Source organism: Amia ocellicauda, chromosome 17, assembly GCF_036373705.1.
Source record: "Amia ocellicauda isolate fAmiCal2 chromosome 17, fAmiCal2.hap1, whole genome shotgun sequence".
Lineage (NCBI taxonomy): Eukaryota > Metazoa > Chordata > Actinopteri > Amiiformes > Amiidae > Amia > Amia ocellicauda.
This window is the reverse complement of record NC_089866.1, coordinates 5421707-5434236: the sequence shown is the minus strand read 5'-3', so window position 1 is coordinate 5434236 and position 12530 is coordinate 5421707. Positions and strand designations below refer to the sequence as shown.

At 44.4% G+C, this 12530-nt stretch overlaps 1 protein-coding gene across 1 annotated transcript; it reads left to right on the top strand.

Annotated features, from left to right (window-relative positions):
• Positions 1 to 5877: 5877 nt before the first annotated feature.
• LOC136712860 (inositol 1,4,5-trisphosphate receptor-interacting protein-like) lies at positions 5878 to 8008 on the top strand. Its single transcript, XM_066689664.1, has one exon. It carries the CDS (start codon positions 5932 to 5934, stop codon positions 7957 to 7959), a length of 2028 nt encoding a protein of 675 aa, XP_066545761.1. The 5' UTR covers positions 5878 to 5931; the 3' UTR covers positions 7960 to 8008.
• Positions 8009 to 12530: the final 4522 nt, after the last annotated feature.

Below are 12530 nucleotides of genomic sequence, written 5' to 3'. Positions count from 1 at the left end.
TCTGCAATAACATGTCATGTGTTTCACTGGACCTATGAACTGAATGACTGGCAGGTTTGACTACCCAGCCAATACAGGCCTTGCCAAGTTTCTCCTCACTGCACTGCATAAATTAAGTTGTCAATGGGGAAAATTTCAAGAGTCAAGAAAAATAAAACCACAGAATTGAACTCGCAGTCTCAAACAAAATAAAACTGCACAATTCACTGTGAAACAAATAAGTGTACCCAAGTACTCAAGTTCAAATAGTCGTGAAAGGTCAATAAATGGCCAAATGGCCTGATAGATTGAATCCCTTGTTTTTATCGTTGGTGCACTTTTTAATTTGGTAGGGGGATCTTGAAATTATAATACTAATAAAAAAACAAGTCCAAAATGTCCTCTGTGGCCTCGCTACCGAGGGCTTCATCGAATTGTACTACGGTACACAAGAAACCAACCCCAGCAGAGAAAAATGAGCTCAGCAAAACAAATAACAATAACTAGAAGTTGCATGCAACCTTTTAAAGGCTTCCAAGCTGCATCAGTATGTTTCAGATTTGAACAGGCATTTGTTGTTTAAATGCATGCGTTATTAAATAATTTAAATGTAATTTTCAATTTCAATCCAATGTAGTATGCATTTGAGGTTTTCAATCTTTTGTCGTTTGAAGTGAGTATTTCAATGTCAGTGGACTATAACATTAATTTCTTGTGTGACGGTAGAAATTTTATTGTCACTTTAAAGTTTGAAAAAGTGTGGAGAAGGGGAGTGGTTGTTTTACCCACCATGCATAAAGATGCCATGCAGATGGGGAAGGTTTAGTGTGTGGGACAGGAAGAGATGCTACCCGTTTCTGTAGCAGCAGTTACTTTGTTTTTATTTTTCAAAACTAACTTAACCCTATAAAAACATAACTATAATGTGCATACTTGTCAATTATGTACAAACACAGAGTGAATAAATGAAGGCTGGAGAACGGTTCAGTTCATACCATCTTACTATCTTTACAATCAAAAGGAATGAGATTTTCTGCTCTGCTTGGACATTCTCCAACTGGGATACTAATCAAGACACCCGGAAGTGCAGGACTGGGATCATTACAACATTGGAATGGAATGGGTTTGAAGTGAACTTCATTTATTACACACACATATATATATATATATACACACACACATACATATATATATATATATGTCACCTACAAAATTACTGGCGCCATTGATAAAGAATCGAATAAAGGCTGTATGAAATAAACACATGTAATATGTAGAAAGCGATTGTCCACAACTTTTAATTAAAAGCATGCTGTTTATAATTCAATTCATGTAGCTGCACCGCTCAGTCTGGGTCAGTCAGTGACGTCACATGTGTTGCAGCGTGACTGTCAGACCAGCCCACCTGCTCACTGATTGGGTCAGGAAGAACCGTCACTCAAACCTGCTGGACCAATGGAGACAAAGGATCCAGGCCTCCCTGTAAATCCCGCCCTCACGACAAAACCGCGCCAAAACTCGTAACGAAAACAAAAAAAGCCGGGCTGCAGGCCAGTTTTACTTCCGTTTCTTCTCCTTTTTTCGGTTCAAATTCTATACACTTTGCATGCGTTTTTTATTTTTGATCTCATCCATTTTTTGATAAGGCTGCGCGTCAGGCGTGTGGGAGCGTTTAGCGGCATCTGAATTTGGGCGGAAAATAATAATAAATAAATCCTAGCTTCCTGCATGGAAGCCTAATTAAAAATCTCCACCCAAACGGGCCATTAAAAAACCCTCCTGGGCTCGGATTGTACTCAACAGTCCAGGACTTATTCACAGACAAACGTATTTAAAGCCACTTTAGAAACACACATGAATAAACGCACACACACCCCAACCACAGACTCACGCCACCGCACACGGGTCCGCTATCCCTCCCGGGCCGGTCAGCGCCAGCAGGCCCGACGCTGCATCGCGTTCCTCCGCCGGTGGCCGGTCCTCCTCTCGGCGCCGATTCCCGGAGACTGACTGGTGTTTCAGAAAGCACTGCCGGTACCGCCTGCACTGCTCACACTGATCCACTCACCACAAAACCGCCACGAATGAATCGACCATAAACACAGTACGAACCGAACCGACCCGACCGGGACGAAGCAGCCGGTTTCTCTGCGGCCCGCCAGTCTCCACGGCCCGGACGGGCAGTTTTATTAGATGGCGGTTAGGGGAGCCGGGCAGCGATTGGACGATGCACATCAGCGATCAATGCTCAACATGTGATTGGTCAACCAGCCAGCCTCACTTTCAAACAACCGCGAATTGCAGCTCAATTAGTTTATTTTGACAGACCAAGCATTTTGCCCATGTCTATGATCTGAGGTTTTAATCCTTCATATAATTGAAAGTGCTTTACTCTTATTGACTCTTTATTTCCTTTACATTCATGTTGGGAGAAACAGAGGACTTTGAAATTGATGCATAAAAAGCACAAATTGGTGCATAAAAATTCACCAGAATGCAGGAAATGAAGTGTCTGACACTCAAAATCTTATGTTGGAGGACCCCCAGACCCCCGCTTGATTCTTGTCCCCTGGGCAAGGGGCCACTGGCAAGGTGTCCCTTATTTTTCCACATTGAAGGTGGCAACCCTACCTGCAGCCACACTGCAGTCTCTGTATCCCAACTGCAGTGGAGCAATGGCTGCGACTCGACCTCACCAACCCCTGCAGGATATTGGCGCCATGTAGGGCACAAAGCCCTAAAACCCGGGACCTTTTGACTTGGAAACACAGAAAATGTCTCTAGACTTATTGCACTCTTTTATTCTTGATAGTGGGACGGTGCCCCTGGTGACTATGATACCCGTGCAGAACACTAATTTACAGGGTGGTATGAAAATCCTAAACTCACCCTCTGGCACCAAAGCCCCGGACACCAAGCCACTGATACATCTAACACTATGGGCTTGATTGGAAATGCAGCACATGGGTGTAAATCAATACAAAATCAATGCAAGAAAACAACAAAACAAATTCGGTATAAAGTTCCCGTACCTCCATAAAACCTATTCCAGGCATGCGTTGTTTTATTATAGCCTATACATGAGCTTTATTCATGTGCACCTATTGCAGTTTCACAGCCCTGAAATTGTAATGCAATATATACGTTTTCATTTAAATGCAAAAGCTTGAATTATATGGCACTTTATAATTTAAACATGTATTGCATCTGCTACAAAAATGTGCCTACTGGCCAAAATGACATTGTCACTTAATTTAGCTAAAAGGGTGGGTTATTTCCTATTTGTAGTGGGTGTTGTCTTTGAAATAGCAAGTGTCAATGTCAACTTTTAATGAATAGCATAATCACAATTCTGTGAATTAGAAATTTACCCCGTTGCTTATATTTAGTACATTCATTTGACAAAGTACCAAAATTAAAAGGTTAAATAAATGTATATATTTGTATTAAAACGGTTTCAGACCACTTCAATTTTAATGTGTTAAAGATTATTGTAGTCATATAGATAAACATAATAGAAGCTTTGAAGCATTTTGTGTCTTATTAGATTAAAGTATTTAAGATTAGTGTTGAAAAATGAGGGCAAAGACGAATGAGTGATTGAGGGCGGGGGTCTGGGTTGTCCCCCAGAAGATTTTGACAACTGGAGACCTGAAATGCGCGATTCTGAGTCACTTCGAAGTCAAAAAACAGCTCAAAATCTCATGAAATCAGGCAGATTTGGACTCAAACATATCTTTGCTTCACAACCACACATCACCAGCGGAAAATCACACAGCAACCCACATTATATGTGCAAAGTAGACGCGGTTCTGGTGCTGGTCAGTCACAGATGTGATTGAAACGGGTGAGGAGCTCAGCTCTGTGTGTCGCTGCTGAAATGCGCGTCTGCATTGAAATCATGTGTCTCCATCGCTGATGCAGGAGTTTCCAGGTGAACACAAGCTGCACCTGCACCCCCGGGTCCTGTGCGCACCTTTATATTTCAGAGGCGAGGCTGACGTCTGTCCACACGACAAACGATGCACGTTTTAGCTGCTCGTGTATAGAAATGATGGAAACCGAATAGCTGTGTTGGACAGTACACAGAGCCGCTCCTGCGCAGTGCAGAGTGAGCAGCGACGCCAACCTGCACCTGCGCGCCATCAACAGCAGCTACAGGACATCCATATTCATACACAGCATCCTACTGGCTAATAACCAGGAATTGCGGCGACTGGGTTCCACACTGTAACAAGCACCGAGTGCAACAAACCTCCATAACATTATATATGATAATACATTAATTACAATTATTCTCGCGGGCCAGTCAAAAACGTCTGGCGTTGCGCCTATTGACGACCCCTGGAGAACAAACATGTATTTCAAATAAATCAGTGAACAGAACAACCAAATGGGAGAATGCTATTGCGAGTATTTCATCATGTATTTGGACAATTTCTGTAACAGACGCTTAATCGGGCACTTTCTGGACGGCGTGCAGCTGTGCCCAGTTGGGGGGCTGGGGCACTTGCCCAGTAGCCAGTGTCACACATACAACTCATGTTACAACTTCGTCGACACACACGACACAATGTCCAGGAAACTTTACTGCTGGCTATGACGTCAGTAGCGCTTATGACGTCACACGAACAAGTTGTTAGTTTATCAATCGAAGGCAGAAGTCAGACATTCGGCCTGGTATAACGAGAGAGCAACATCGCATCTGTGAAGCTTGGAGATATACCGTATCTATTCGCTATACCATAGCTGTTCGAGATACCAAAGTATCCGAGTTTGAAGAGGAGATCGCAGCTGAGATCAGGAGAAGAATTACTGCTGGAATAATCACAGCACAGTTTCCAGGTAAGACAGTGTTTCCTCCAGAAAGCTGTAGCGTAGGAGAGCAGGGAGGAGCAAAGGCTCGTTTATTTCAATTTATTCGACGATCACACAAAGTTGTTGGCCAGGCCAGTCGTCGAGCCTGAGTATAGCTGCGGGAACCCGGTGGTAAAGTACTGTTATATTACTATATTGTTACTCGTGTGCCCCGTTTCCACTGGCGGCCCCGGACGCTTCAACCGGAGTAAATAAATACATACAGCAGATCTGGGTTTCCCAACATGAAGGACTGGTTTAATAACGTACTGAAACGTGCACACTTTAGTTCAATTATAACCTGCTATATTGGAGCTGCTGTTACTGGATGATTAATCGTGAAACGTGTGTATTTTACTGCACACGGCTGAAAGTGTCGATTGCACTTACACATCTGTAGTAAAAGTCGAGTTGTGCCGTTTAAAAAACAAATCTACTAACACATATCTTGATGATGATTACAATAATAACAATAACTATAATACTAAATAGCAAATATTTATTTTATTGTTGCACATGGAAACGTTTTCTTACGGTAACATAATGCGTGTCTGAATATAATGTTGTCTATACACGTGTAGCTCTTCTTAATATCTCTTAATAGAAACGCTTATTTATTACGCTGTTTCCAAAGAAATAGAATAAAACAGACACAAAAATCCTTTCCACATCAGGCTTATCGCTCGCAGTGTTGTTTTCTGTCTTTGATCAGAGGGGATGGTCTTCACAATGGCCTGGTTTACAAAAAGCTCTGAACCAAGGCAGTAGTTTCAGCTTAGACTGGGAACCAATATTAGTGAAGTTGTGTGGGTTTACTTTACCTAAATATGTGAGTTTTCGTATCTGTGTTGCAGAATGTCACTGGTGGTTCTGCTCTACCTGCTCCTGGGTGGTGGTCTGCAGGGCCCCTCTTCTGTGGGGGAAGATCAGCGCAGTTTGGAGATACAGTTCTGTGATGGAGTGCGCGAGAATTACCTGAACGACATGATGCAGATCTTTCACCAGGAGATCGACCGCCTGAGCCAGACAGCATCAGCAGAGGACACTAAGCTTTCCTGGATTTGGGAGGAATGTGCCTTGAAGCTTCAGAACCTAATGCACGGGCACTGGTTGCTTGGAGTGGAGCTGATCCTGTGTGGGCTAATCTTCTGGGGCCTGTGCTCTAGAAGGAGAAGGTGGAAGAGGGAGCCAAAGGCCGAGCCAGAGGAAGAGTCAGTGGCCAAGCCAGAGGCTGACCCAGAGGTCGAGCCAGAGGAGGAGTCAGAGGAAGAGTCAGTGGCCGAGCCAGAGGAAGAGTCAGTGGCTGAGCCAGAGATCGAGCCAGAGGAGGAGTCGGAGGAAGAGTCAGTGGCCGACCCAGAGGAAGAGTCAGTGGCCGAGCCAGAGGCTGACCCAGAGGTCGAGCCAGAGGAGGAGTCAGAGGAAGAGTCAGTGGCTGAGCCAGAGATCGAGCCAGAGGAGGAGTCGGAGGAAGAGTCAGTGGCCGAGTCAGAGGCCGACCCAGAGGTCGAGCCAGAGGAAAAGTCAGAGGAAGAGTCAGTGGCCGACCCAGAGGAAGAGTCAGTGGCCGAGCCAGAGATCGAGCCAGAGGAGGAGTCAGAGGAAGAGTCAGTGGCCGAGCCAGAGATCGAGCCAGAGGAGGAGCCAGAGGAAGAGTCAGTGGCCGAGTCAGAGGCCAACCCAGAGGTTGAGCCAGAGGAGGAGTCAGAGGAAGTGTTAGTGGCCGACCCAGAGGTCGAGGCAGAGGAGGAGTCAGTGGCCGAGTCAGAGGCCGACCCAGAGGTCGAGCCAGAGGAAGAGTCAGTGGCTAAGTCAGAGGCCGACCCAGAGGTCAGGCCAGAGGCTGGGCCAGAGGAAGAGTCAGAGGCCGACCCACAGGAAGAGTCAGTGCCAAATCCAGAGACTTGGACCAAGAAACAGCTGATAGGCAAGCTTAAAGTCATCTCAAAAGGTGGTGTTGCCGGAGACAGAGACGGAGACATCTGTTTTGTCCAAGAGGTAGTGGAACATCTCCTGGATGTGGCACGGGCCTCCAGCCAGCTGTGTACCGACATGCTGCAGGAAGGCTGTGTGGGTGTGGGCAGCCAGTTTGAGGGCGGTTGGAGCAGCGGAAGACAGAAAGATCCTGATTATGATATGTTGGTAGTCATCAACCCGCCCCGCACTCTCTCCTTCCAGGTGGAGCTTGGCTATAATGATGCAAGCAATCCCCTGGCTTGGGAGGCCCCCCCTGATTACCGCGGGCAGGGAAGGGTGCGTTTAATCAGTACCTCCCCGCCCTCTCAGGGTGTGCCACCCAGGCCTCATGAGCTGAACAGCAGCCTGGACTGGATGGGCCCTGGGGAGCACCTGGAGCCTGCCCTGGTGCTGCAGTGGCTGGGAAGTGCACTTAAGAAGGCCTGGGGCCAAAGGACAACAATGAAGGTGACCTTCGGGGGGGCAGAGTGTCCCTGCAGGCTGCAACTGGAGAATCCTTCAGGCCACAGGCTGTATGTAAACCTGGTGCCTGCAGTGAGAGTGGAAGGCACCAATGCTTTCCTGGTCACCCAGGGACCCGTGCTGCGGCCTCCAGAGCACTGGGTCCAGTGGTTCAGCGTGGACGAGGGCAACTTCCTGCGGGACGTGACTCAGAAGATGCCAAGTAATTCGTGCCACCTGAAATGTCTGCACATGCTCTCCGTCGCCAACACCAAGCCAGCGTCTCTCAGCCCAGAGGACCCTGTGTCCTCCTTCCTGACGTCCTACCATCTGAAGACGATTGTGCTGTACATGCTGCTCAGATGGCCCGATCAGCAGGACTGGACGCAGAGGCAGCTATCTAGGCAGCTCCAAATCGCCCTTGGTATGCTGGAGAAACACCTGGAGTGCAAGTGGCTCCCCCACTGTGTGCAGGGGTCCCGGGACCTAGGCTCGCTCCAGGGGATGTCCCCCGTGTTCCCGCACACATCATCCGTCAACCTCTTCGAGCCACTGAAGCAGGACCCCCATCTGCACATGGTGGCAAGGAAAGACTTCCGGCGGCTAACGGCACGGCTCAGGATGTTCACACGCAGTTTCTGTGAGAAGACCAGACGCAGGAACAGCGAAATCGCAGAGAACAGGCTGAATGAATGGCCACTGTGAAGACCAGAGAACACTTTAACACTTCAACACTTCAGCACTTCAGCACTTGCTTACTTCCCTACTCCCTGATTACAAATACACTATTACAATAAACACTAAATGGCTTGTTATTTCATGTGAGCAATATATATATATATATATAATTGTATTTTTATTTACAATGTTTCAATTGTGAACAAATATACATGTGCCTTCATCTTACTTGTTAGAATAATTTGTAATGAGAGCTCAAAGCTTTGGTGTGTGGTGTGAGAAATTCATTTGCTGAGCATAATTAGCTTCAGAAGCATGAAGTATAGCTCTAAATCCAGCATTGCAGTTGTGCTGCTCCAGGTGCCAAATTACTCTACTTTATAATAATAGGTTTGTGTTGCCTGGAACACTTTGGAATCTGCAGTTCTGTGTTTTGGGCTTTCCTAATTGGCACTCGGGCACAGGCTGACCCTGCCTGTCCCGGTGAAAAGGTGGCGACCCTACTGGAAAGAGATGAGACTTTAAAATAGATGATGAAAAAGCTGTGAATTTGTATGGACTATTAATACAAATGAAATAATTTTATATATATATATCAGTGGCAAGCGGTCATGTTTTTGTGACTTTTACAAGATGATATCTGTTAGGTTTTGCTGTGAACCATTGGACTGGTTAATAAAGCATAGTGTGCATATTAATAAGTGTAGCAATCTTGTGCTTTAAGTAGCATGCTAACGCTTTACAAATGTGTGATCTGAACATTGTGTACCCAGGAAGGGGACCAAGCAGTGATCGTTTTTTGAGCAGGTATAGGATTATGAGAGGTCTTGCTGATTTCTATAGTTTGACAGTCTAAGACAAATTAAATGTCAGTGCATCTTGTTTATTTTGAATATATGTGATGCCTTTTTAACATGTAGTTTCAAAACATTTACCTGAGAAAACATGTCCAACAAATCCTCTGTGATCCAGAAAACACAATCTGTAGTCACTGCAGGTCACAGATACATAGTATAGTTGACAAGATTCATTCATCGCAATGCTGCCATCTACCTGTTCACAGTATTTATTCCAGTAGTTCGGACAACCCCAATGGACGTGTGTAATAAAAGGTCAATATTGTTTTTTTGGCCTAGACTAGCTGGACTAAGGGAACAATGACCTGGCCACGAGGACGAGGCCATCAGATCACCCCCCACCAGGTGCAATGAGCCCAGGAGCTGCTGCAAAGGCGCTGTTTGGGTTGGAGGAGGGAGGCAAAGTGATGGATTCTGGGAAAGTGCCGAATGCTTATGCTTCATGAGGCGAACATCAGGCGTTAGATAGAACTTCAGTTTAAAACTACATTTTGAATATTATGTCTCTATTAAAATATGTACTAAGTCCAACAGCAGACCAATTATAAGCAAATGGAAACGCAGATGCCTTCTTTTCCAGTTGGGGAATCTCAGTGCCGTAGCGAGTCTTTGTAATCGGTGTCCGAGTGTGACTTGTGTTAAAACGCCTGCTTTATCCTTTTTCTGGTCAAGATGGAAAACTGCACAGCATCAACAAACGAAAAAGGCATACGAAAACTACAAACACATTGTTCGTAACGCAGGATTGCTCACCACCTCTCCATGCTGGCTGATCTCCTTTATTTGCTTCATGTGATGTTGTACACATTTACAGTTTGGGTCCTGGACAGACACAGGATTAACTCCTTATTTCACATGCAAGTGAAGTAATTCAGCCGGTTCACTGAACACACATGGGGGCCCCATCAGGTCCTCAAGGGCTGGAGCTGGGAGTAACAGTGTTAGTGTAACATGTGGGGATATAACTGGAATATCTCTGGCTTTTCATTTGAATTTGCTATGGGTGCCCAAGATTTAATTTGCTGGTTACATCGTACAAAGTCTTGAATATATTAAGTTTTTGTTTTATTATAAATTAATATTGCTGACAATGTATAAATGAAAAAAGAACTATAAAGACTGTATTTTAATATTTTGTTCTAATAAAATATAAAATTGAAGGTTGTGATTGCCCTTGCCAATTTGGGGGCAGGAATCTTAATGAGAACATTTATTTTACGTTAACTCAATGACTGAGTTTAAGTTTGAAATCCCATAGTTATTGTACAGAGCTTGTTTTTGTATTTTGCTGTTATTTATTTTCCCTCCCTCCGATGTATTGTGCTTTTATTTATATCAAGAGTACAAGAACCTCATCTTCTCATTGTACTGCTGTCCTCCGCTTCTTGTTGTAAAAGATGTACAGTAATTGGGTACAACAGGATGCTTCTGAAGATGAGAGCATGGAGGAGTGTCCCCAACACTGGGGGGGACGGTTAGCCAGACATTTCACAAGTAACCCAGCAGAAGAGGTTTTGTTTTTCCCCTTCTTCTTAGTAATGAAAAGAAATCATTGACATTTGGTGTTAACAGATTTGATTCTGTGTATTTTCAACTCGTAGTGTGGCTTGCTTTTGCATGACCTTGCTGTGGTCCTTATTCAGGTTAACTGATCATATTGATCAGTAGTGGCAATCGCAAATTGTGTCCTTTACTTTCCAGCAAAGAGGAAACAAGTATTGAGGCCTGACAACAACATTATAGTGATGTTAAAAGAATGCTTTGAAGATTTCTCCCTGTAAGACGAAAAGTTCCCAATTAAAAAATATAAAAAGTCGATCAAAAACAACATCATTAAGAAATCCGAAGCAGCAATAGATGTTTGACAATTCGCTGGATTCTCAAATATACCGAAGACTTCTGTACTTGTGACTAATATGAAAATCTAGTCTTTTCACTCCTGCCCCAAGCTGATCCAATCACATTCACTTCAGGAACAGCAATTGCAGAGGTCTGACACGATTTTTACACGTGGATGTTTCATTTTCACCCCAGCTTCAATGGGTGCACATAGAAAAACCATCATAAAACAGGATGTTGTGTTCTTCTCCCTCTCCCCTCACCATGTGCGGCTATAAGATACTTCACTTCAGATAGCTGAGAGCTTTGACACTTGTGTGAAACGTGGTTCTGGGGTGTTTTCTGCTTTTGGTAATTAAATGCCCTCAGAAAATCTGAAGGCTGACTCAATAATATTGTTTGATAGGCAGCCGAACTCTCAGTGTGAGAACCCAGGCCCATTTTCTCTGTAACTCTGCTTCCTACAAATACTGGATCATTTACTTTGGCATTTTTGATGACTCCTGTGCGTCACTGTTTGCTAATCGCTTGTGTCTATTACAATATATCTAGAATGCACTATGAGCTGTGGAATAAATGTGTTTTTGTTTTGTTTGTTTTTTAATGTAGACATACGGCAGGACTGCACAATTGTGAACAAGTAGAAATTGTACTGCACGTCTGTGGAAAACAAAAGTATTATTCAATTGGTGGCTTCTTCTCTACCACATTTGATAGTTGTTGTAACCTATGTATTTTAGAAAGACAATGATTTGTCCCGTATTTTTGTGCACACCTACTCTAATGCAGAGGTGCAGCTTGTGAACAGGCAAGGCAGGCAACTGCCTGGGGCCCCAGGCCATTAGGGGGCCCCCAAAGTTATTTATAACATAGCCTAATGGTGATGAACGCTGGTTGGAGGGACCCCCTGGAAATTTTTGCATAGGGCCCCAACAGACTCTAGAATCGCCACTGCTCTAATGCATACACTACATTTTCACATGCTTGGAATGACATGAGAAATAATACAACCAAGAGTTTCACGACACAATGCGGAGAGTATTGAATCAGACTGAGAGGCGACTGTCTGTCCCTGTCACTCACCGCATCGCTGCCCTGGGTACTGAGACTCAGGCGTGTAGTTAAAAAAAATATATTTAAAAAACGAGTGGGTCTATCCTGTCAGTGGACACGAGTACCACGGAGCATTTTCTGTCGCCCTGCTGGTCTGTCCGACCTGAAGCACCATTCAGCAGGGGACACCACGTCCGAGCAGCAGAGGGCAGAGTGGAGTCACTCAGTCCAAGATACCCCGGACTCCTGAAGGACAGGGCATCGCTTCAGGCAGCAGGAGCAACTAAAAGTACACGTGGAAGAAAAAGTAGAGAGGGTGGGGGGGTCTTGGGTAGAGAGAGAATTCACAAAGTTCACATAACCTCAATAAAGTAGTAATTATTTTGTTCCTCCACATTTCACTCACGCTGGAATAGGTTGATCTTTATTTCAGTGCCTACATCCAGGAGAGTTGTTCTGATCCGTTTGACAGTAAAAAAAAAAAAAAGGAATTTATTTTCCCAAATAAATGTATTGTTCAATCATCCACCATAGTGGTCTCTGTGCTCTACCAGGTCATTTGCTATTTCCAAGTTTATCAATGGGTTCTTGCTTCTTCCAAATATACCAAATAGTTTATTTTGACAGACCAAGCATTTTGCCCATGTCTATGATCTGAGGTTTTAATCCTTCATATAATTGAAAGTGCTTTACTCTTATTGACTCTTTATTTCCTTTACATTCATGTTGGGAGAAACAGAGGACTTTGAAATTGATGCATAAAAAGCACAAATTGGTGCATAAAAATTCACCAGAATGCAGGAAATGAAGTGTCTGACACTCAAAATCTTATGTTGGAGGACCCCCAGA

Bases quoted from the DNA above. Each gene is read 5' to 3' on its own strand.
- LOC136712860 (XM_066689664.1), top strand. From the start codon at position 5,932: ATGCACGGGCACTGGTTGCTTGGAGTGGAGCTGATCCTGTGTGGGCTA.